At 41.5% G+C, this 26,850-nt stretch overlaps 1 protein-coding gene across 6 annotated transcripts in view; it reads right to left on the minus strand.

Annotated features, from left to right (window-relative positions):
* The window catches only part of hmg20b (high mobility group 20B), a 44,305-nt gene extending 21,735 nt beyond the window's left edge, over positions 1-22,570 (minus strand). For 5 of the 6 annotated variants that reach the window (XR_015751838.1, XR_015751836.1, XR_015751837.1 and 2 more), the window contains exons 1-5: positions 22,321-22,341; positions 18,503-18,554; positions 10,991-11,135; positions 8,509-8,718; positions 279-399 (exon numbers count right to left, since the gene is read on the minus strand). Coding sequence is in view for 3 of the 6 variants with exons in the window: in XM_087976056.1 (XP_087832182.1) it covers positions 279-399; positions 8,509-8,718; positions 10,991-11,135; positions 18,503-18,554; positions 22,321-22,333 (541 nt within the window). In the remaining 3 variants the exon portion in view is untranslated. Of the gene's footprint in view, positions 1-278; positions 400-8,508; positions 8,719-10,990; positions 11,136-18,502; positions 18,555-22,320; positions 22,342-22,432 lie in introns of those variants that run through there. The other variant, XM_087976058.1, reaches the window with a different exon arrangement.
* Positions 22,571-26,850: the final 4,280 nt, after the last annotated feature.

Below are 26,850 nucleotides of genomic sequence, written 5' to 3' on the forward strand. Positions count from 1 at the left end.
CACCTCCCACCTCTATATTATGCCCACCAAAAACACCAAATTTCAGTATTAGAACCTAGTAGTGGCTGTTATGGTAGAGGAGGAGGAGGAATGTGGGCATCCATTCAATGGACTCACATAAATGATCATTTCAAGTATTAAAAGAAACTGACTTCTGAATATCAAAATCACCAAAAAGGGAAAATTAGCAAGTATGAAAATTATTGTTTAAACAAAGATCTTCAGTATGTTTCAGCAGTGTTAGTTTACGGTGGTGTGTACTCCAAACCAGTTCTTACCCTTCTTTAGTTTCTTCTCCTGGATTTTTTCTGTGCTCAGTTTATAGGCCTCAGTTTGCTGAAATTCTTTAAGTTCTTTCAGGTACTGTTGTTTGTCCTTTTCTGCTTCGTCCAAATAATGCTAAATATTGGATTAAATAAAAGTCTTCAACTGCTGGGTGAATAAGAGTCAGTGGCATCATGTGCATTAAGTTTATACCTGTAATCATTCATTGTGACCTTAATCAGCATAATATGTTGTACCAAGTTTCACAAGGTTCGCTCTCAAGCTTGAAATTTCCATTTGTGACGCCCATCTGGTATTCAGGACAATAAATATTGTTTCTAGAACAACATGTAAAAACGGAAACATTTCCTGCCACGTCTATATGGACAAAAATCATATTCTTTTAAACTCTCTATCCAAGATCATAAATATAGCAAACATTATAAAATTATAACCCTGGTCTTCAGTGTAGTCATTCTGGGAACAGTGTTACAAGTGAAAGTCTTACTTATGACAAATCAAATTTTTGAGGAAAGCATAAAAGAACAGCACAGTAGGATTAGGCACTATCTTCTGTGAGGATCAGGAGTGAGAAACATATAAATAAAGTACAGATCTTTGCAAAAAGCAAAGAGTTTGTTCCTCTGAGACAGGCAAGGAGGGGTAAGATTAAGGAACCTTGGATGATGAGAACATGAGAGCTTCTCGCCAAAAGCAAGAAGGCAGCTTATACAAGGTGGAGGAAGCAAGGATCTGGCACAGCTTTAGGATTACAGGCTTACTAGAAAGGAGGTCAGAAGTGGACTGAGGAGAACCAGGAGGGGACATGAGAAAGGCCTGGTGGGAAGGATTAGGGAGAACCCAAAAGCATTTTAGATATACGTGAGGAATAAGAGAATGAGCAGGAAGGAGGTTATGGGCGGCACGGTGGCACAGTGGATGGGCGGCACAGTGGTTAGCACTGCTGCCTCACAGCGCCAGAGACCCGGGTTCAATTCCCGCCTCAGGCGACTGACTGTGTGGCGTTTGCACATTCTCCCCGTATCTGCGTGGGTTTCCTCCGGGTGCTCCGGTTTCCTCCCACAGTCCAAAGATGTGCAGGTCAGGTGAATTAGCCATGCTAAATTGCCCATAATGTTAGGTAAGGGGTAAACGTAGGGGTATGGGTGGGTTGCGCTTCGGCGGGGCGGTGTGGACTTGTTGGGCCGAAGGGCCTGTTTCCACACTGTAAGTAATCTAATCTAATCTAAAAAAAAAGGTAGGGCTGGTCAGGGATAGCATAGGGAACTTGTGCATGGAGTCCGAGCAGATAGGGGAAACCCTAAATGAATTTTTTGCTTCAGTTTTCACGAAGGAAAGGGACCTTGTTGTGAATGAGAACTTTAAGAGGCTGGGAAATAGGCTTGAACAGATCAAGATTGATGGAGCTGATGTGCTGGAAATTTTGGCAAACATTAAGATTGACAAGTCCCCAGGGCCGGACGATATTTATCGCAGGTTGCTCCAGGAAGCTAGAAAGGAGGTTGCTAAGCTGTTGGCGAAGATCTTTGCTTCCTTAATCTCCACAGGAGTGGTACCAAAGGATTGGAATGAGGCGAATGCTGTTCCTCTTTTCAAGAAGGGTAATAGGAAAATCAGTCAGTCAGTCAGGCAGGTTTTGGAAAGAATTCTGAGGGATAGGATTTATGACTATTTGGAAAAGCACAGCGTGATTAAAGGCAGTCAGCATGGTTTTGAGAGGGGCAGGTCATGCCTCAAATCTTATTGAGTTCTTTGAGGAGACGACGAGACAGGTCAACAAAGGTCAAGGAGTGGATGTGGCGAATATGGACTTCAGCAAGGCATTTGATAAGGTTGCCCACGGTAGGCTCATTCATAAGGTCAGGAGGTATGAGATACAGAGGATTTGGCTGCCTGGATTCAGAACTGGTTGGCTGACAGAAGGCAGAAAGTGGTTGAAGATGGAAAGTGTTCTGCCTGGAGGTCAGTGGTGAGCGATGTCCTGAAGGGTTCTGTTTCTGGGTCTCTGCTCTTTGTAGTTTTCATAAATGACGGATGAGGTGGTTATGGGGTGGGTTTGTAAATTTGCCAATGACACAAAAGGTTGTAGGTACCGTTGATAGTATAGAGGGCTATTGCAGGCTGCAGTGTGACATAGACAGGATGAGAAATTACAGATGGACTTAAACCTGAATAAATGCGAAGTGATGTATTTTGGAAGGTTGAACTTGAATGCTGAATATAGGATTAAAGACAGGATTCTTGGCAATGTGGAGGAACAGAGGGATCTTTGTGTTCAAGTATATAGATCCCTCAAAGTTGCCACCCAAGTGGACAGGGCTGTTAAGAAAGCATATGATGTTCTGGCTTTCATTAACAGGGGAATTGAGTTTAAGAGCCACAAGGTTTTGCTGCAGCTCCACAAAATCCTGGTGAGACCACACTTGGAATACTGTGTCCAGTTCTGGTCTCCCTATTATAGGAAAGAGACAGAGGCTTTGGAGAGGATACAAAGAAGGTTTACCAGGATACTGCCTGGACTGGAAGGCTTGTCTAACGAAGAATTTTCTGACTAGGCTCTGAATTTTCTCTCTGGAGAGAAGGAGGAAGAGAGGTGACCTGATCGAGGTGCACAAGGTAACGAGAGGCATGGATAGAGTCAATAGCCAGAGACTATTTCCCAGGCAGGATTGACTGACACGGGGATCATCGTTTTAAGGTGTTAGGAGGAAGGTATAGAGGAGATGTCAGAGGTAGATTCTTGACACAGTTGTGAATGCATGTAATGTGTTGCCAGTGGTGGTGGTGGAAGCAGAGTCATTAGGGACATTTAAGCGACTGTTTTACATGCACATGGACAGCAGTGAATGGAGGGGTGCGTAGGTTAGGTTATTTTATTTTCGATTAGGAATAATCCTCAGCACAACACCATGGGCCAAAGGGCTTGTTCGGTGCTGTACCTTTCTATGTTATACAATTTGAAGAAAGATATCTGTGAATATATAAATTGTGGGTAAAGCAATTAGTAATGGGCTGGCTGGTCTGCTGAAAATGTATTAAACCAAAATTTTATTTTAAAAATGGCTTTAGATTCAACTCTTGTAATTCTAAAGTGCTTAAAATTAAATAGAAATTTTGAAGTTGTCACAACCCAATGGAAAAGTGCACTGATTCTAAAGCCCCTCTATTCCAGAAATTATCACAAAAGGTAAAGGTTTAATCAAAATACTCCAAGTCCCAGATTTACTTGATGGACTCAGATCAACTGAAAACACAGGCCAGGTTTCTGTATCTAACAAGAACTCCTGTTTAGTCCAAATAGAGTCATAGAGATGTACAGCATGGAAACAGACCCTTCGGTCCACGCCGACCAATCTAGTCCCACCTGCCAGCACCCGGCCCACATCCCTCCAAATCTTCCTACTCATATACCCATCCAAACGCTTATTAAATGTTGCAATTGTACCAGCCTCCACCACAACCTCTGGCAGCTCATTCCATACACGGACCACCCTCTGCATGCAAAAGTTGCCCCTTAGGTCTCCCTTATATCTTTCTCCTTTCACCCTAAACCTATGCCCTCTAGATTAGATTAGATTACAGTGTGGAAACAGGCCCTTCAGCCCAACAAGTCCACACCGACCCGCCGAAGCGCAACCCACCCATACCCCTACGTTTACCCCTTACCTAACACTACGGGCAATTTAGCATGGCCAATTCACCTAACCTGCACATCTTTGGATTGTGGGAGGAAACCGGAGCACCCGGAGGAAACCCACGCAGACACGGGGAGAATGTGCAAACTCCACACAGTCAGTCGCCTGAGGCGGGAATTGAACCCGGGTCTCTGGCGCTGTGAGGCAGCAGTGCTAACCACTGTGCCACCGTGCCGCCCTCTAGTTCTGGACTCCCCGACCCCAGGCAAAAGACTTTGTCTATTTTTCCTATCCATGCCCCTCAATTTTGTAAACCTCTATAAGGTCACCTCTCAGCCTCCAATGCTCCAGGCAAAACAGTCCCACCCTGTTCAGCCTCTCCCTGTAGCTCAAATCCTCCAACCCTGGCAACATCCTTGTAAATCTTTTCTGAACCCTTTCAAGTTTCACAAGAACTTTTCGATAGGAAGGAGACCAGCACTGCACACAATATTCCAACAGTGGCCTAACCAATGTCCTGTACAGCCACAACATGACCTCCCAACTCCTGTACTCATTACTCTGACCAATAAAGGAAAGCATACGAAACGCCTCCTTCACTATCCTTTCTACCTGTGACTCTACTTTCAAGGAGCTATGAACCTGCACTCCAAGGTCTCTTTGTTCAGCAACACTCCCTAGGACCTTACCATTAAGTGTATAAGTCCTGCTAAGATTTGCTTTCCCAAAATGCAGCACCTCGCATCTATCCGAATTAAACTCCATCTGCCACTTCTCAGCCCATTGGCCCATCTGGTCCAGATCCTGTTGTATTCTGAGGTAACCCTCTTCGATGTCCACTACACCTCCAAGTTTGGTGTCATCTGCAAACTTACTAACTGTACCTCTTATGCTCACATCCAAATCTAGCTGCAGGGGAACAAAATTATGAACTAACAACATCCAAAGTAAGTCCAAAATTCTAACTACCTTTAAATACATACACACTCACACCCCAAAAAAAGCATTGTGTGTGAAGGACAAAACATTGGGAATCACAATTTAATCGCACCAGTCTATTGGCTTTGCTGAGGAGTTTGTTTTTCCTCCCAAGACCTTCTATCTCCAATCACCTTTCTCCCAGGTTCTTTCAGTTCTTTGCCAAAGACATGGGACTTATACATCAATTGTTCAGTTTCACCGTTACTGGTTAGAGGCAATTGTTTACAGCAAAGGGTAAGAAACAAGAGACTGCGTCCAAGTTTGAGTTATTTTGGTGTAGAGGCAGACTTCACTTCTCCCAGTCTGGAGAATGTCCTCTCCTATATCATTGACAATTGCTAGCCACTCCGTTGCCCAGGAACCAGGGTTGAGAGGTTGATACCTTTGGCATCTACAAGCAGCCACAACTAGACAATTAGCAATCTATAGCTGACCAAATCTCACAAAGCACACCCCCCCCCCCTCATATTATTTTATCTCTCTCCCCTACTGTATTCAAAGCAACTGGCAAACATAGCTCAATGAGTTCCAGTACTTGTTCTCCAAAGTGCAGTAACTCTTTCCACAGTCCTTCCTTTTAACATAATCCTTTTCTATTTTAGCCCACAATCAAAAATAAAACATAATTTAAAAAAATGTGATTTTCACAAAATTTTGCATAATTTCTTGTGATTTTTAGTCATTTCCAATCACAATTATTTCAAATTTGTTCCTGGCATTGCTGTCAATAGTAGTACTTATTGGCTATCATGATTCCCTTGGGTACATGGAGGTGAGTCACCCGCTTCAACAACTATAGTCAGTGGAGTACTATGAGAAAGGAAGTTCCTTCATTGTTGCTGGGTCACAGTCCTAAAATGATGACATATTTCCAAGTCAGGCAGGAGCCTGTACATAGTAGTGTTCCTATGTACCTGCTAACTAGCCTTTCTAGATGGCACAGTTCACAGGTTTCAGAGCTGGTATTAAAGAAACTTGGGAAAATTACTGCCGCATGTCATACATAGGTAGAATGTAAATAAACAAACCACAGTACTTAAGTGATATAAGAAGGGCCAATTAAATGATTGCTTTGTCCTAGCTGGCATCAAGCATTCTAAGTGTTGTTGAAGTTGCACTCATCCCATCAAGTGAGGAGTAATCCAACACACACTTGCTTGTAGATGATGAACAAGGTATGGGGAATATGGATGAGAGAATTTCCAGCCCCTAACCCACTTTTGTAGCCACAGTATTTGACTGGCTGGTCTAGTTTACGTTTTTGACCAAATGATGAGCCCCAAGGATGAGAAGTGTCATTTGGGCTGGGAGAAATTCTGTGATATGTTCTTGAGAAGCAGTAGTGATTAGACTTTACTACAGGTGGTCATTACCTAGCACTTAATTGGCACAACCATTACTTGCCACTTAGCAGTGCCTGAATGTTGTCAGAAATATTTTTAAAATTAACTAATTCAGACATGCTATGACACATTTCTGGGAGCAGTGGAGACTTTCACTCAAGCCTTCTGGTTCAGAAGTACGAACACTACTGCTGTGCAACAAGAATTTTATAAGAGTCTTGCTGCTTTTGGCACATACGAAGTCAATATCAGAGGAGCTGCAAATGGAAATCATCAGGGAATGTCTATTTCTGAATTATCAAAAGATACTATCAGGGCCTTTTGCTCAATCCTTTACCAAGTCACAGAGTCTTACAGCATGGAAACAGAGCTTTCAGTCCAACTAGTGCATGCCATGTTCCTAAACCAAACCAAACCAATCCCACTTGCCTGCGTTTGACCCACATCCCTCCAAACCTTTCATGTACTTATCAAAATGTCTTAAATCTACTACTTTTTCTGGCAGTTCATCCCATGTATGAACTGCACTGTATTTAAAAAGAGTTGCCCCCCCCTCCCCCACCCCATGTCCTTTTTCCATCTTTCTCCTCACCTCAAAAATGTGTCCCCGAGTTTTGAACTCCCTCACCACCTCACCTTACCTATGCCCTCATGATTTTATAAACTTCTCAATCTCCTACAATCCAGCCTATCTTTATAACTCAAACCTTCGATTCCCAGCAACATTCTGGTAAATCTTTTCAGAACCCTCTCAAATTTAATATTATCAGTCTTATAGCAGAATGACCAGGACTGGACACAGTACACCAGAAGAGGCCTCACGTCTGTGCAACCTCACCAGGAGCTGGAAGGTCATGTTGCAGCTGTACAGGACATTGGTTAGGCCACTATTGGAATACTGCATGCAATTTTGGTCTCCTTCCTATCGGAAAGATGCTGCGAAACTTGAAAGGGCTCAGAAAAGGTTTACAAGGATGTTGCCAGGGTTAGAGGGTTTGAGCTATTGGGATAGGTTGAATAGCCGAGGGCTGTTTTCCCTGGAGCATCAGAGGCTGAGGTTTATAAACCTTATAGAGGTTTATAAAACCATGAGGGGCATGTATAGGATAAATAGACAAAGTCTTTTCCCTTGGGTGGGGAGTCCAGAACTAGAGGGCATAGGTTTAGGGTGAGAGGGGAAAGACATAAAAGAGACCTACAGGGCAACTTTTTCACGCAGAGGGTGGTACGTGTTTGGAATGAGCTGCCAGAGGAAGTGGTGGAGGCTGGTACAATTGCAACATTTAAAAGGCACCTGGATAGGTATAGGAATAGGAAGGGTTTGGAGGGATATGGGCCATGTAATGGCAGGTGGGACTAGATTGGGTTGGGATATCTGGTCGAAGGGTCTGTTTCCGTGCTGTACATCTCTATGACCATGACATTTCATCTGCTATACTCCCAACATCTGAGCAATGAAGGCAATTGTTCTAAATGCCTTCTTAACCACCCGGTCTACACATGACACAAATTTCAAAGAATTATGTGCCAGAACCCCTAAGTCTCTCTGTTCTACAACATTACCCAGAGCTGTACTTTTAATTGCATAAAAGTTGTCCTGGTTTGTTTTACCAAAAATGCAATACTTCACATTTATCCAAATTAAACTCCATCTGCCATACCTCAGCCCATTGACCAATTGATCAAGATCCCTTTGTAATCTCAAATAACCTGCATTGTCCACCAATTTTGGTGTTATTCACAAATTTACTAATCACTTCTCCTACATTCTCATCCAAATCGTTTATATAAATGACAAACAAAAGTAGACCTAGTACGGATCCCTGTGGAACACCGCTGGTCACAGGCCTCAAGTCCAAAAAATCCCTCCATCATCACCCTCTGTGTCTTACTGTCAAGCCAATTTTGTATCCAATTGGCAAGCTCTCCCAAAATCCCATGTGATTTAACATTACAAATCAGCCTACCACGTAGAACCTTGTCAAAGGCTTTACTAAAGTCCATGTCTACCACTCTGCCCTTATCAATCTTTTTGATTACATCTTCAAAAAACTCAATCAAGTTTGAGAGTTAATTTCCCTTAAACAAAGCCATGCTGACTATACTTAATCAGTCCCTCCCTCTCCACATGTAAATCAAAGTCATTCAGGGACTTTAGCCATTTCTTTCTTGTCTTGCTCTTTCAACAGTTGTAGAGCAGAGTAATAAGCGAGTAATTTTCAATCTCTAAAAGGACGATGAAAAGTATATAAATAAAAACATACCTGCTTTTCTAAAGCAGGAAGTTTGCTCCATTCATTTCCAAGCATGCGTGTGATTTCTGGGAATGGCAAGTCTGGATGCTGCATACGAATTTGCTCTCGACGCTCATTGAGAAATCGGACGTACCCAGTTACAGGTGCTTTCGGACCATTGGGTAAAACTTTCTTCCTTTTCTTTCCTTTTGGCCAGCCCCGTTTTTTCACTACACGTTGCTGTGTAACAAACAGAAGCCAGTATACAGTAAACAACAAACTGACGACAACAGTGAATAAAAGAACAAATCAGAAACACTACACTATACACTCAGTTTGCATGCAAGAGATTAGACTAGTACATACTCACCAGTTTGTATAACAATATTGGCATTAAGATACTTGCATTGACCTACCCTAGCTTAAAAAAATGTGAATCCAATTTCAAAATTTAACAGTCCAAATCTGTATTCATTAACACCAATGACAAGATTAGGTGCATGCACTGATTGATTAGGCACATTGATGGATTTAAGTTTAAATCAAGATTAGACAGAAATTTTGTTGATGATGTTGAACAACGAAGATCACTTAGACTAAATTCAGAAATTTGAGGGTAAGGCAGACCATTTGCACAGACAACACTAAGTCAACTTCAATTGCCCAAATTCTATTTTGATGACAGTCAACATCTACTTTGTTTTTCTGGCCTTTTGTAACTTTAAAACTAATAGGAATTGTCACCAAAACAGAGATTTCCTCGACATAATAGACAACCTCCAAAAATGATGGAACAATGTATCATGATACCAATAATTGTTTCAACTATCCTCCAAGTCCAAGCAGATAAGAGTTCATCAAACAGAATTTTATCTTTTAAGGCTGTGTTAATCTTTTACTTTCCCTAGTAACAATGCATAATAAAAGGGCAATTATCATTTAATCTAACTGTATAATGTATTTTATCATGCTGCCAAGACTATTATCACTCTTAATAACAAGCAGATTTCCGATTGACTCCTTATAAATAAAAGCTTCTAAAAATGATGTACCCAATGAAAAAAAAGTGCATGTAGAAAATTGGAGGTGTAGTGGACAGCAAAGAGGGTTACCTCAGATTACAACAGGATCTGGACCAGATAGGCCAATGGGCTGAGAAGTGGCAGATGGAGTTTAATTCAGATAGATGGAAGGTGCTGCATTTTGGGAAAGCAAATCTTAGCAGGACTTATACACTTAATGGTAAGGTCCTAGGGAGTGTTGCTGAACAAAGAGACCTTGGAGTGCAGGTTCATAGCTCCTTGAAAGTGGAGTCGCAGGTAGATAGGATAGTGAAGGCGGCGTTTGGTATACTTTCCTTTATTGGTCAGAGTATTGAGTACAGGAGTTGGGAGGTCATGTTGCGGCCATACAGGACATTCATTAGGACACTGCTGGAATATTGCGTGCAATGCTGATCTCCTTCCTAACGGAAAGACGTTGTGAAACTTGAAAGGGTTCAGAAAAGATTTACAAGGATGTTGCCAGGGTTGGGGATTTGAGCTATAGGGAGAGGCTGAACAGGCTGGGACGGTTTTCCCTGGAGCGCCGGAGGCTGAGGGGTGACCTTTGAGGTTTAAATAATTATGAGGGGCATGGATAGGATAAATAGACAAAGTATTTTCCCTGGGGTCGGGGAGTCCAGAACTAGAGGGCATAGGTTTAAGGTGAGAGGGGAAAGATATAAGGGAGACCTAAGGGGCAACTTTTTCCACACAGAGGGTGGTACGTGTATGGAATGAGCTGCCAGAGGATGTGGTGGAGGCTGGTACAATTGCAACATTTAAGAGACATTTGGATGGGTATATGAATAGGAAGAATTTGGAGGGATATGGGCCAGGTGCTGGCAGGTGGGACTAGATTGGGTTGGGATATCTGGTCGGCATGGACAGGTTGGACCGAAGGGTCTGTTTCCATGCTGTACATCTCTATGACTCTATGACCCAGAGGAAGAGTCATATGATAAATGGGACCATTGTCACTTCCCATTCAGCATGGCTTCTTTCCAGATTTTTCTTTCTTCTCAAGATCATTTGTTGCCATCACTGGGTACAGTGTTAGGTGAAATTCTGCAATTGTGTGTAGGGTGCATTTGCACAAGGAAGAAAAATGCAGACACAGGGAGAAAAAGCGTGACTACGAGATGAATTCTTAGGTAATTATTTTTTGAACAGACATGTGGCACATGAGCTGCCAAACAGACACCAGTCTTAAGTTGTTATATTGTGTATAAATTTGAATTTCCTCAGACACTAAACTGAAGTTACACTAGATATAATTATGGACTTCAGCAATTAAATTTGCAGATTATTGGTATAATTATCTTGGAGTCTTGTGTGCACGAGGTTAAAGATCAAATGCAACAACACTATCATAATTTCAATAAATCATATGCATTGAAGACAGACAAGATTTTGAGAGACCCAGTTACTAGATTATAAAATTCAAAACACAATATAGATAATTTTCTTACCTCTTCTTCACCATTATTTGTACCCCCAGATACATTTTTGTCAGACTGCTTCTGAGATGCTGGACTTTTGGAATTCTCAATAGCTTCTTGTTTAATAACAGTCTGCAACACTCCATTGTGATTGAAAGCTTTAGAAACAAGGCTCCTGCACAAAAATGTGTAAAATACTCTTTTGCATTAATCTTTCCAATTAGATCACTTGTATGTAATTTTCAAAAAATTATCCAATTTAGATTCCTAATCCTAAACTAGTGAAGTGGTGTACATTTTATCTTAAACTACAGTTCAATCGATGTATGCATATAGGACTGAAGTTATCACATCAAGCAATCTGAATGCAACTTTTCAAATATCTAACTATGCTTGTTCTGTATAAAATTTGGTATTTATTAGTTAGTAGAAGTATAACTTTAAAAACTGGAATTTGATTAAGGACTATATAAATTAAGTATTCTGATCAGTACAAGTTTATTCTCTATGCAAATAAAAGCCACTCAAAGTCTTAAAGTTCTGCATGCAAATTTTCATCTTTCCTATTTGGTTAATGAAACAACTGCAGAGAGGCTGATATCTTGTCACAAAGTCACCATTTATTTATTTACATGGGCACAGTACACGCACTCTGACCAGCCAGTTCAGAGCTTGCCGCTAGAATCGGGAGACTGTGATCAAAACAGTGAAGAGGAGGGCAGGAATTAAATCAAAATAGAGTTAGAGGGGGATTTTCTATTTATAGCCATCAGCCAGGGCTCACTGATTCGCCCTGGTTAACAACCCCAATCAAGGATCTCATTTAATGAGATCCACCCGGCCCTTGCTCCAAATCACTAGTTACCAACTATCAGAAAGAACTCTGTTCTACCAAACTCAGTACCCTGACTCATACTATACCGCCATTTTTAACTCAAAGCTTAGCTTTTAAGTATGAATCTTTGAAGGGTTTAACAGAAATCTGCATGCAAATAAATACAAGTTCATGAAAACTGCCAGTTGGGATCCCAGGAAATAAAAACAGCTAGCTTATAGCTTCTTTTAGAGATAAAGTAAACATATGGAAAACAATATATTATCATGACCAGAAACCTACGAATCTGCTAGAAACTTACAGGGCCTTAAGTAAAGACGATGAAGTGATCATTTGAACAAGCAAATAAAAAGGCTGCAAATCAAATATGAAAGTGGTCAGTTTTTTCACTGGAGTCTACGAGGTTGAGAGGTGATCTTACAGAAGTTTATAAAATCATGAGGGGTATGAATAGGTTTAAGGGAAGTACAGCTTCCCTACGATGGGGGATTTCAAGACTAAGGAGCATATTTTTAAAGTGAGAGGAGAGAGAGATCTAAAAATGACAAGGGACAAATTATTTACAGAGGATGGTTACACGTGGAATGAACTTCCAGAGAAAGTGGTGGAAGCAGGCACAAGTACAATGTTTAAAAGTCACTTGGATAAGTACATGAATAAGAAAGATTTAGATGGATATGGGCCAGATGCAGGCAAGTGGAACTAGTTTAGTTTGGGATTATGTTTGGCATGGACTAGTTGATCCAAAGGCTATTTTCGTGTTGTCCAACTCTGAGTAATCCAAAACACATTACTGTATTCTATCTTTGCCAAGGTATACTGACAGTAAAAGAGCAGTAGTGGAATCAAAAAGGCAGGAAAGTGGATAAAGGAACGTTGGATCCGTTATAATCCATTGGCTCGAGTGGCTGAACAGCCTACTTCTCTTCCTATTCCTTATGATCTTATTTGCGCTTACTAGAGGGATCGCCACTTTCCAATACAGCACTATCCACATAAAAGACAATTCCATGGCTGTCACTGGAAACCAGAACAGGCTGTAATGTAACTAGCCTGAAATGTACAAATTGGAGTAAGAACCAGTTAAAGTCAGACTCTCAAAGTTCTTTTTTGCAGTCAAACACTTAGAGGAGTAGCAGGATTACTGTATGCCTAAACAATTTCTAAACTTTTAAATATGGATGTTAAATTCCAATCCAGCATTTAATTTTGATAATGTGGAACCTCCACGCTTCTGAGAAGAGACTCCAATCAGGGCTCCCCCTAGAAACATGGAGTCATTCTTCCTTTCTGACAGCTTTCTCATACACAAAACTGTCAGATGAAGGGAGATCACACCTTCCTTTCAAAAGTGGTCAGCAGCCATATTCTGACATTCATAAAGTCAGGAAGTATGGGATAGAGGGAGATTTGGCCATCTGGATTCAGAATTGGTTGGCTGACAGAAGGCAGAGAGTGCTTGTGGATGGAAAGTATTCTGCCTAGAGTGTTGAGTGGGGTCCCGCAGGGCTCTGTTCTTGGGCCTCTGCTCTTTGTAGTTTTTATAAATGACTTGGATGAGGAGGTTGAGGGGTGGGTTAGTAAAATTGCAGATGACACAAAGGTTGGAGGTGTCGTCGATAGTATAGAGGGCTACTGCAGGCTGCAGCCTGACAGACAGGATGCAGAGCTGGGCTGAGAAATGGCAGATGGAGTTCAACCTGGATAAATGCGAAGTGATGCATTTTGGAAGGTCGAACTCAAATGTTGATTGTAGGATTAAAGACAGGATTCTTGGCAGTACGGAGGAACAGAGGGATCTGGGTGTGCAAGTACATAGATCCCTCAAAGTTGCCACCCAAGTGGGTAAGGTTGTTAAGAAAGGTGTTTTGGCTTTCATTAACGGGGATCGAGTTTAAGAGCCACGAAATTTGCTGCAGCTCTACAAGTCCCTGGTGAGACCACACTTGGAATATTGTGTCCAGTTCTGGTGTCCCTATTATAGGAAAGATACAGAGGCTTTGGAGAGGGTGCAAAGAAGGTTTACCAGGATGCTGCCTGGACTGGAGGGCTTGCCTTATGAAGAAAGGTTGAATAAGCTCGGACTTTTCTCTCTGGAGAGAAGGAGGAAGAGAGGAGACCTGATTGAGGTGTACAAAATAATGAGTGGAATAGATAGTCGATAGCCAGAGACTTTTCCCCAGCGCAGGATTGACTGGTACGAGGAGTCATAGTTTGAAGATATTAGGAGGAAGGTATAAAGGAGATATCAGAGGTAGGTTCTTTACGCAGAGAGTTGTGAATGCATGGAATGCATTGCCAGCTGTGGTGGTGGAAGCAGAGTCATTGGGGACATTTAAGCGACTGCTAGATTTGTACATGGATAGCAGTGAGTTGAGGGGTGCGTAGGTTAAGTTACTATATTTATATTAGGATTAAACCTCGGCACATCGTGGGCCAAAGGGCCTGTTCTGTGCTGTACTTTTCTATGTTCTATGTTCAAAGGTCTTGACAGTTGCTGTCAAACCGTAAGTACATAATGTAAATGTATAATATTAGGGTAATTAGAGATGTGCAAGGTAAACATGGGGTCTGTTGAGTAGTTACTCAGGAGTTAGATTATGTATTTAATAGAATATCATTTTCTAAGTAACCATTTCTCATAATTTCATTGGAACCCTCACAGACTCAGCTTTAAATGAAGGTTTTCAGATGGTCCCAGCACAGAGAAATGGCCCAGCATTTATGGAGTCAGAGATGTACAGCATAGAAACAGACCCTTCAGTCCAACTCGCCCATGCCGACCAGTTATCCTAACCTAATCTAGTCCCATTTGCCAGCACTTGGCTTATATCCATCTAATCCTTTCCTATTCATATACCCATCCAGATACTATAAATCGTACCAGCCTCCACCACTTCCTCTGGCAGTTCATTGCATACATGTACCACATTCTGCGTGTAAAAGTTGCCCTTAGATCCCTTTTATATAGCCTAACAAAAGGTGATATAGCTTTAAATTGAGGAGTGAGACACTCAGGACATATACCAGGGGTAGTTTCTTTACTCAGTAGTAGAGGCGTGGAACGGCTTACCTGCAACAGTAGTAGACTTGCCCATATTAAAGGCATTTAAACAGGCATACATATGGTTAATAACGGAACAGTATAGGTTAGATGGGCATCAGATTCATTTCACAGGTCAACGCAACAGAGGGCCAAAGGCCCTGTACTGCGCTGTAACATTCAATGTTATATGTATCTTTCCCCTCTCACCCTAAACCTATGCCCTCTATTTCTGGACTCCCCCACACCCCCCAGGCAAAAGACATTGTCTATTTATCCTACCCATGCCCCTCATGTTTTTATGAACCTCTTATAACATCAGATTTTGAACAGCATGAGCTCTTAGGGGCAGGGTACTGGCATCAACAGAGGATTGGCTGTAGCAGAACAGAGTGGGGATAAAAGGGTCTATTTTAAGAATAGCAGTCAGTTACTAGCATGGGGCTTCATGTTGGGACCACGCTATCCATGTTAACAATCTGGATGGAAGAACTTAAGGTATTGTTGCTCAGCTTGCAGATGATATAAAGATAAGTAGGCAATGCTGAAGCAGCAAGACTACAAAGGACATGGACATGTTACAAGAGTGACAAAGAAATGGCAGATAGAATACAATGTGTGAAGAGTGAGATTATGCATTTGGGTTGGAATAAGGCAGAGATGATTTTATGAAGGGGTAAAGGCTTTGGAACTCTAAAGTACAAAGTAACTGGAGAGTCCTGGTTCAGGATTCTCTTCAGGTTAACATGCAGGTTTGGATAGCAGTCAGGAAGGGCAAATAGAATGTTGACATTCATTTCAAGAGGGCTACAATGCAACAGCTGAGATATAACTGCTGAATAAGGCTCTGTTCAGACCACATGTAGAATATTTTGAGCAGTTTTGGTTTCCGTATCTAAGGAAGGATGTCCTGGCCTTGGAGGAGTCCAGAGGAGGTTTACAAGATGATGAAACTTACAGAACACTGAGAAACCTGGGCAGAGTGGTTGTGGAGATAATGTTTCTACTCGTAGCAGACAGAGTGGTTAATCTGTGGAATTCATTGTTGCAGAAGGCTGAGAGTGCCAAGTGCACTTGAGACAGTAATAGATAAGTTCTTGATTTTTTAGGTGACCAATGGTTATGGCGAGAAAGCATGGGAATGGAGTTGTGAAATATATCAGCCATGATCAAATTGTGAGGCAGACTCCATGCGCCGAATAGCCCAGTTCTGTTCCTATATCTTAAGATCGTCTAGAGTAACTCACCCTGTGATTTTGGAAATTAGTTTCCAACAGCACAAACCAGCGGTGCAACAGTATACTCCACATTTGCCTGGACGTGTGCAGCTCCAAGAAGCTTGACACTATGCAGGACAAAGCAGGCCATTTGATGATCACTACATGCATAAGTATTCCCTCCCTCCACCACTGATATTCAGTAGCTGCAGTGTGTGCCATCTAGAAGATGAACCATGGCTCCTTTAACATCACTTTCCAAACCCATGATCATCTTTCTGTAAGCACAAGAGCAGCATACACTGGAGAAAACCACCACCTGAATCTTCCTCTGCCAACACTCACTACCCTGACATGTAAATATATTACTGTTCCTTCAATATCACTGCATTGAAATCCTGGAGCTTCCACCCCAAGACAATTAAGGGTTCACCTACAGCAAATGTAGTGATTCCAAATGGCAGATCACAATCATCTTCACCACAGTAACTAGAAATGATGTGGTCAGTGACTTCAACATCTCACAAATAAAATATAGAAGTCAGGGAATTCCACTTTACACTTATAAAACATCACCTTAAACCCTGTGAATAAAGATACTTAAGCATAAAGTTTCACACCTCCTTGGACAATTTCTTTAGAGTATGTTACAACACGGATTCCGCAAGTTCCATATGCGCATTTCTAATATAAACTGACATTTCAAATGTATGGCCAACAAAAAAAAACTCTGCCAATATCTCCAGATTTGACTTTTCCAGTGGTCTCCAAGCAGCCATGCCCCAGACCCACTTCTGAAAATTTTAATTCAGCCAAAGCTCTGCTATACACAACCAAGTTCTGCTTCTCTTACACCCCTACTCCTGGCACCCCAATCTCAAGACTTCAAAATCAAAATGCTCATCCTTGTGCTCAAATCCCTTTATGGTATTGCATTTCTTTAACCTTCAATCTGCTTCAGCCCTACAACTTGCCATTCCTCACACTCAAGCTTTTCATACAAACTTAATTCCATTTATGGCATTTAGTAGTGGTATCTTCAGCCAACTAAGTGGAACTGCTTCACTAAATCCCTCTCGTGCTCTACGTCCTCCCATTACTCTCATTAAAACCTTCTTTTCGATAAAGCTTTCGGTCACCTCTCCCATCATCTTCTTTGACTCAGCAACAATTTTATGAGTATGCACCTTTGAAGCTTTTGGGATTTATGTCCAGAAAGACAGAAGAAATGCAACTCATTTAATTGAAAAGAACTGTGTGTGCTTTTGAAAAGTTGTCTATTACAAATGTATTTGCAAACTATTTCATATAATTTTTCATAAAAAATTCAAGATAAAACTTGTATTTATCTACTACTTTTAACATAATCAAATTGCGTATGCTATGACAAACAAAATGTAACACTACTGCACATAAGATGACATCAGGGCCGATGACCAAAAGAGATAGGTTTTGAATAAGTGTCTTAAAAGTGGGGAATTCTAGAACATAGGGCTTGACTGCTGAAGGCCCAGTGTTGGAGATATTAAAATTCAAATGTTAGAGAAATCAGAGTAAGTCGAGTAGAGGGACATTTGTGAGTGATAGAGCTGGAGAACATCATATAGAGGCCATGGAAAGATTTGTAAGGATGAAAATTTTATAACTGATGTGCCATTTAAAATAAAGCCTACTTAGTTTAGGAGAATCAAACATTCGTCATGGAGAGAGGTGGACTTAGTGATATTGTGATAGGGTTTGTGATAAGCCATGGTAATCGGTACCTATGTCTTCCTAATATTTAGCTGAAGAACATTTCTGCTTGTCCAGACATGGGACAAATGGTCTGATAATTTAAAGGCTGAGGTGGCGTCTAAGTAACTGAGGGTGAGGCAGAGATGATCATGGAAACTTAAATTGTTTTCAGATTGGGTCACTAAGTGATAGCGCATAGATGAAAAATAGAAGGCGACTAAAGATTTTTCCTTGGAGGATACTGAACCCAAAGGGCAAAAGCAAGAAGAGGAGCCATTTTGGTTATTCTTTGATGTAACTAGATAGGTAAAATGCGGTTAGGCATTTGAGTTTCCACCTGGCCTGAAAATAGTGGATATGTGTTTCATTTATCAACCAAGTCAAAGACTTCAGTAGAGTCATGATAGCCGGGAATGAAAACTTACCGTTTTCATACTCAACTAGATAACATATCTGACTTTGGTGAGAACATTTTTGTGCTGTGGCAGGATGGAAACTTTATAGGAAAGATTAAGAGTTTGGAAAAATTCAGCACAAATTCAGAAAGCAACAACACAATACAGAAGGCAAAAGCTGGAGCAGTAATTTGCAAGGACATAAAAACGGAGTTCTTTTGTTGAAGAAGGGTGATGATGGCAGGTGTGAAAGGATACGACATCAGCTGGTAATAGAAGCTATGAAAGTTGGGTGGTTAATGTAAATAATCTACTCACCCAGCCATGACGACGGATTCTTTATTACTTTGTGAGGTCATTATAGGATAATCTATGACAATTTAAGAGATAAATATTAAAAAAGCGTCCATATCAATCGTCAAACAATTAGAAATAAGTAAACAAATAATTTTTCCATTCAATTTCATTTTATTACTGTAAGGATAGTCATCAATATGGCATCTTATTCCTTAACTGTATGAGTATAGTGATTGAACTAATTTCTAATTGCATATAAAAACTGGACTTACCACATATACTGCCTCTGAAGATTCAGTGACCAGGAGCATAGAGCAGATATTAACAGCTATATAAAAAACCTAAACCAATGCCATATCATAGGGCAACCTTGCTGCAAATATCAACGAGAAGAAAGAACTAGTACTAGCTGAGTAGATTTGAAAGGGCAACTTGCACCATTCTAAATGAAATCAGACTCCTGAAAGTCAGGAAAAATAACTCTGTCAAACAAAAAGTGTGTAATCAAGCAGAAAGGAAAACACTCCCTTAACCAAAATTAAAAAGCCTTGATCAATATTTTGTGGCTAGAGTAGTTGATCAAAAATCACAAGCAGACTGAAGAACATATACAGCACCACCTGACATTTTACTCAGGTAAATTACACTCTGAAAAGTAACAGTCTATAATAATAGGTATTAAAACTGCAAACATAACAACTAAACAGACACTAAACAATAGTTTCCACCAACTTAGTCAGCCTTGCACACTAAGAACAGCACTTAATGTAGGAAATGGGGTCTTGTCTGTCAGCTGAGCCAGAAAAAGCCCCACTTTATTTATCTCCTTTAGGGAAGGTTTGCCATATTAAGTATCACTCAGGCACATAAATGGACTTATAAGGCTGCCCTTAAATCAAGGATGCATGGGGACAAGTTGTTTATAGGTATCGGCTTGTCAATCAGAAATGGTGGCTGTTGTCAGCACAATATCGCCATAAGGTTGTGGATTATCACTGGATCCCAGGCTAGACATGGGAGAAGTACTGCAGGGTGGGGGTGGAGGTTACAGGTAAGGTGGTGCAGCATCAAGGAACCATTGAACAAAGGACCCCAGATGCAGTGCTTTAGTGGTTTGATCATCAGGTGGCCCATCTCGAGTCATACAGCACAGAAACAGACCCTTCAGTACAACCAGTCCATTAGAATTAGAATCCCTACAGTGCAGAAATAGGCCCTTCGGTCTAACAAGTCCACACCAACCCTCCAAAGAGTAACCCACCCAGACACATTCCCTTACTCTATCATCTATACTTTTCCTCGACTAATTTTTTTAAGATTTGTTTAGATTCCCTACAGAATGGAAACAGGCCCTTCAGCCCCACAAGTCCAGACTGACCCTCCAAAACAGTTAACCCACACAGACCCATTCCCTACCCGATATTTACCCTGACTAATGCACCTAACACTATGGGCAATTTAGCATGGCCAACTCACCAGACCTGCACTTCTGTGGAATGTGGGAGGAAACCAGAGCACCCAGAGGAAACCCATGTAGGCAAAGGGAGAATGTAAAAACTCCACACAGACAGTCGCCCAAGGCAGGAATTGAACCCAGGTCTCTGGTGCCGCGAACCACTTGAGCCACTGTGTTGTCTCCAACCTTCACAACTTTGGATTATGGGAGGACATCAGAGCACCTGGCGGAAACCCATGCAGACACAGGAAGAATGTGCAAACTCCACACAGACAGACAGTCACCCGAGGCTAGAATAAAACCTGGGTCCCTGGTGATGTGAGGCAACAGTGCTAACCACTGAGCCACCGGGCTGGATTAAAACACAGAAACAGCAGAATGAGGCTCTTAAATGAGCATCAGCAGCAAGAGAAGACTTTCTCATGTTTAAGATGGAGTGGTGTTTCCACCTGCCTTCCGCCCACTTGATTAAATGCCAGCCTCCCCACCAAATCCATCTGAGGCAAATGCATCAAATTTCAACAAAAAATCCTAAATCCATTGAATGCCTTAAAAAGAATCATTTGCTATAAATAAATCGAACATAAAACTGCTTTAAAATAATTCCCAATATCAATTTCAAATAAAATAAAAAAATCTGAACCAACAACACAGCACAGAAAAGATCTGCAATTTTTGAAAGACCTCTCCAGTTAATCCCGCCATTTTTCCCATTCACTAAAATTTTCCTAATTTCAAATATTTATCAAATTCCCACTCGATAGTTACCAACAAACCTAAATAATTTTAATTATGAAAAAGATCTTAAGGCTGCAGGAAACATCACAAATTGATGGTTTTGTGCAATAACTATCTTCCAAACCAGTTCCATTCTCCACAACTGCCTCTGGCAAACATGGGCAGTTAACTGATGACAAAGGATCTGCCTGATCACCTATGTCTTTGTTAACTCTATAACTGACTATTCCAGCACTCTCTGACCATCTTCCAACCTCCATACACTTCAGATCATCTAAATCACTATTGTCCATATAACATGTCAATATCTGATCAACCATCACTGTCACATTCAACCCCTGAATGGCTTCCAGCCCAGCAGGGCCACAACTTTAAATTCTCAACAAAAAGAGCCAAAAAAAAAAAAGCAGATGCTGGAAATCCAGATAAAAACTACTAAAATTGGTGGAGAAACTCAATAGATTGGACAGCATCTGTGGTGTTCTGAAAAAAGGCCATTGGACCTGAAGCATTAATTCTGTTTTCTGTTCATAGATGTTGCCAGACCTGCTGCATTTCTCCAGAAATTTTTATTTTTGCTTTCCATTCTCATCTTCATTTTACAAATTCTTCTACAGCTTCAACCATTTGTTTTTATTACCTTCTCAGCCTTAGAATACTCTGAATTGCTCAAGTTATAGACACTTCAGTACCCTGACTTTAATACCACTGAGGACTTAAGCTCTGGAATTTGCTCTAAGGATCTTCATTTCTATTTTGTCTTTTCCCTATAAAACACTGTCTGAACATGCTTATAGACCCCTATCCTGAAATCTCCATCCAAAGCTCTCTGTCAAATGTTATTTGGTCATCATTCCTGTGAAGTCCCTGAGAGTTTTTTTTTAAAAAGATATTAAAAACACTACATAAATGCAAACAAAAACAGATATTGCTGGAGATGCTCAGCGGTTCTGGGAACATCTATGGAGAGAAATCATTCTTAATGTTTCAGGACCACTGACCCTTCCTCAGGATGCAAATATATATGCACAATGATAGGCTGCAACTTTTTTATTGAAGAATAGAGGGGTGACCTTATAGAGGTTTATAAAATCATGAGGGACATAGGCAAGTTGAAGAGCAAAGGTCTTTCTCCTAAGATTGGGAGAATTCAAAACTAGGTGGCATTTTTTTTTTTAAGGTGAGAGAGGAGAAAGATTTGAAAAGGGACCGGAGGGGTAATGTGGTCACACAGAAGTTGGTTGGTAAGTGGAATGAATTGCCAAAGGAAGTGACAGATGCAGGTGCAGTTACAACAATTAAAAGACATTTGGACAGGTACACAAAGAGGAAAGGTTTAGAAGGATATGGGCCATACATAGGCAAGTGGGACTAGTTCAGTTTGGGAAATTTGGTCAGCAGGGATGAGTTGGATAGAAGAGCCTGTTTCCGTGCTGTATGACTCTATGCAGTCTATACTCAAACATAAAATGCAAGTTGTTGTTGTAATGCTGTGCCATTGAACTCTGTGTTCCTGATGGGCGCATGCGCAGAGACCCCGGCTCACACTGCCCTGGCCGTTAATTAGTTTTTTCGCCTTCTGCATCGCAACTTTAAAAAAAAATCAGAAATATATATACACAAAATGAATCGGAGATTTCCCAACCTGAAGATTTCATCCCTCCACTTTAGATCTCACCAGGCGGATTATAATTACCGCACCTCGTCAGTAAAAAAGAAATTAAGGATTCCATGCAAATAGATCTTAGTTAAAATACCTTTTCTTTAAGTTTATTAATTTGCCATCGTCCGACGAGAATTATGAATTTTTCTTTTCTTTTTAAATAATCCAGTAAAGAACCCCCTTCAATTTCAACCCTCGGCGACTTCTCCCCCGCTGGAAGGAGGTACTTCTCAAACAACACTGCTACCGGAAGTAGACGCCCATCTCTGCGCTTATTGGATACGATTCCGCCGCCGATGCAAATATGTATGATAATACCAAATATCGCTCGCTGCGAGTGGTTACCTGGTGTCTCAATTATAAACGTCACAAACACCCGCTGACGGTTACGTTGTATTCTTGACCAGTAGAGAAGCTTCATGCAAATTAACCTGCCCTACCGTCCCGCCCATATCTGGCTGTAACTATACAGGCGTGGGCCGCTAAATGCAACTTGCATCATACTAACTGTACCCTGTAGAGTCTGACAATTAAAACAAAAGGGGTTATTGCGGTGCAGTGATAACGTCCCTATCTCTGATCTAGGAGACCCTGGCACAGTAGGGCTTAAGCCAGAGTTCTCTTGTCACAAAACATTCAAAGAAACAGTTATGAAGAAGGGTCAGTGAACTCGAAATGTAAACCTTGTTTTCTCCCTGCTGCCAGATCTGCTGAGTTTCTGCAAAAAATTCTCAAGAGATACTATCTTTTTTGCAAATCAATACAAAAAAAGCTTACAATGCAAACAGCTGGTTAATAACAATTGAGTATAGAGTTTTTCAAAGCACAATAAGGGATCTTTTGACACACTGTGTAGGTGCTTGTTCATAAAGCATGTATATGCTCCAGTCCTATTTCCAAAACTTGGCACATTGCTTTTGTATGCTATAGCCCATGCGATGGCACTTCAAGTTATCATTTAAATAGTGCTCATTAATTGATCTATTGTCACATTTACCGAAGTACAGTGAAAAGTGTTGCTTAAGAGCAGTACAGGCAGATCATCGTAAGCAAGCTGTACAGATCAAGGGTTATAAAAACAACTCTGGCAGCGACATACAGGTTTCATCGCACAGAGCAGGCACGAGGAGAGATCAACATTAGCGAGATCAGCATAACCTGAGGCTGGAGAGTCCATTCAGCAGTCTAGTAATGCCCAGTCCAGTAAAGCTGTTTCTGAACATGCTGATGCATGTTCAAATGTCTGCATCTTCTGCCTGAGATAAGAGGTTGTAGGAAATTATTACAGGGGTGCGATGGGTCTTTGATGATGTTGGCAGCAATAAGTTGTATAAATGGACTCCATGGATGGAAGGTTGGTTTCTGTGATGGTCTGGGCTATGCACACAACCTTCTGTAGTTTTATGGTCCTGGGCAGAGCAGTTGCCATACAGGCAGTAATGCACCTGTATAGTATGCTTTCAAGTTGGTCAGAGTCTTAAGGGACATGCCAAATTTCCTGAGCCACCTGAAGAAGAGGCGTTTGTTGTGCCTTCTTGACCGTCGCATCTACATGGGAAGTCTAAGACAGGTTGTCACTCTTAGGAACTTGATGCTGTCAACCATCTCAATCTACACTCCGTTGATGGTGCATTCTCCTCCTTTCTTGGGGCAATTATCAGTTCTTTAGTTTTGCTAACATTGAGAGAGAAGCTGTTCTCATTGAACCACATCACCAAGCCCCCTCTCTACCTTCTGTATTTTGACTCGTCATTGTTAGATATCCGTCCTACTATGGTGGCGGTGTCAACAAACGTGTAGGTGGCATTTGTTCTGAAATTTGACAACACAGTCTTGGGTGTACAGGGAGTAACAGTAGGGGCTAAGGACACATCCTTTGGGGACTCCAGTGTTGAGTATTGTCTATCTTCACTGATTGCAGTCTGTGTGTCAGAAAGCAGAGGATCCAGTTGCAGAGAGTGGAGCTGAGACGAACATTTCAGGAGTTTTGAGATCAGTCTGGAGGGGATAATGATATTGAAGATGGAACTATAGTGGATAAAGATGAGTCTGACATAGGTGTCTTTGTTGTCCAGATGTTCCAGGGTTGTGTGCAGGGCTAGGTGAGAATGTGTATAGGATATAAGCAGGTAGGGAAAGAATTAAATTGAGTTTTGTGAAACAAGAGGTTCAGCTGAGCATGACTTAGATCAGATAAGAATGTGCAGCTAACAATGGGGTGCTGGAGGCAAGGGTAATGGGTTAACAAGGTGGAAAAGCATTCATTATGTAGAGCCATTTAACAATTTTGGAAGCATTCAATATGTAAGGTCAGTTTAAAAAGGTGAAAAGCCTTCATTATGTGAAGCCAGTTATTCATTGTGTTACAGCAGATGGCTTAATCTTTACTATTAACACTCACTGATCGTAATGGTCACCCAATCAATATGTGTGTTACCTTATCTGGATGCTCCTCCCTGTAAAATGGCTGTATAATTCATTAAGAAACTGCTGTTTGAGAGACAAGACTGGGAACCCATGTCCCTGCGCACACTGGGAACCCATGTCCCTGATCATTCTCTCTCCCTCCAGGGCCCGGACTAAAGATGCATAAGGTAAAGCCATACTGTCCTCCGAGCGTTTTGCTTTAACTGGGGGGGGGGGGGGGGGGGGATGCGGGATGACAGAGGGAGTTGACGTCCACTGCAGACCTGTCGTTATGTCAGTTGGCAAATTGTAAGGGATTGAGGTAGGCTGGGAAACAGGATTTGATGTGGGCCATGACCAGTCTCTCAAAGCATTTCATGAATATTGAGGACAGAGCCACTGGGCAGTAGTTATTAAGGCACATTGCATGTGTTTTCTCAGGTACTGGGATAACGGTGGTCTTCTTGATGCACTAAATCTTGAGGGCTTAACCAGAGACACCATCCAGGCTCATTGCTTTCCTTGGGCTGACTCCCAGGAAGACCGATCTGATGTCTGCAGTGGTGACAGTGGGCACAGGTGTGTCTGGAGCAAGTGTCACCGCACCACTAGCACTCTGCTCAAACTGAGTAGAGAAAGCATTGAGCACATCAGGGTGGGGGGGGTGTCTTTGTCCACTATCTTGCTCTACTTCATTTTGTATCCTGTTATGTTGTTTAGGCCTTGCCACAGGCAGCAGGTATCTGTTTGGTAGGTTTGGGCCTCTAACTTGGTCCGGTACTGCCTATTGACATCGCTGATGGCTTTGCGGAGTTCATATCTGGATTTCCTTTGTTGGACTGGGTCATCCGATTTGAATGCTGCACATCTGGTCTTTAGTAGGGAGTGGATCATCCAAGGTTTACACTTAGAGAACACTCAGTTGACTTCCTTGGTACACAATCCTCCACACATTTGCTAATGATGTCTGTGACGGTGGTTGCGTACTCAGCTAGGTTTTCTGCTGGGTACTTGTACACTGTCCAGTCCACCAATTCCAAGCTGTCCTGGAGACAGTCTTCCGCAGCCTCAGAGTGGTATTGTAGTTCCTTTTGTGAAGACTCCCCCCATTTCAGCTTCTGCTTGTAAGCTGGGAGGAGGAACACAGTGCTGTGACCTACTTTTCCGAAGTGTGGACTGGGGGTGGAGCGGTAGGCTTGACGGATGTGTAGCAATGGACCAGAATGTTCGGTCCTCATGTTGGGTAAGAGATGTGTTGGTCATACTTTGGCAGCACCCTCTTGAGCTTGGCTTAGTTGAGGTCACCGGCCATGATGAATAGGGCCTCAAGGAATTTCATCTAGAGTAGAGTATTTGTGGCAGTATAAATCACATCTAGGGCATTCTTCATACCTGCATGGAGTGGTATACAGACTGCTGTCAGGATGGCAGAAGTGAACTTGATGTCTTAATGGTTCTACCCCCTTTTAGTTTAGATACCATCTGGTGAGGTTTATTACCTCAAATCCTGTATTAACTTTCTGCCACATATACACACACACAAATCTGTGGGGTGACTTTGCATTTGCAGATACATTATATTTTCTTCAAAAAGCACAATCAGTCAATGTGGCATCTTATAAACTCCTACTTTGGAAATAAAAGACACAGACAGACTCCTCACGCCTGAAGTACATTATCTGACTGGAGGTGTCACCTCCTTTATATGGAGCTAAAAATCACAACACCAGGTTATAGTCCAACCACCCGATGAAGAAGCAACAATTCAAAAACCAGTGCTTCCAAATAAACTTGTTGGAATATGACCTGGTGTTGTGTGATTTTTAAACTTTGTCCACCTCAGTCCAACACCAGCACTTCCAAATCATGACTTTTATATTGAAAAAACCCTAAGTTGTCTCAGGGCAGAGACTTGAAACAATTTCTGTGATATGCATATTAAATCAATTGAAACCTGCACCTCTCCTCTAACTGATTAAAGATTTAAGAGCCATCTTACGTGTGTTCAATTTGTTTGTATGAGTTGTATGACCTTTTGATAGTTTCCTTATAAATTCTGTGTGTAAGATCTTCCTTTAAGGTTGTCATGAAGATCTCTAGCTCAGG

The sequence above is a fragment of the Chiloscyllium plagiosum genome, unplaced genomic scaffold (genome assembly GCF_037043375.1).
Source record: "Chiloscyllium plagiosum isolate Xiang-an unplaced genomic scaffold, Cpla_swu_hap1 HiC_scaffold_28, whole genome shotgun sequence".
In the NCBI taxonomy this organism is placed as follows: domain Eukaryota; kingdom Metazoa; phylum Chordata; class Chondrichthyes; order Orectolobiformes; family Hemiscylliidae; genus Chiloscyllium; species Chiloscyllium plagiosum.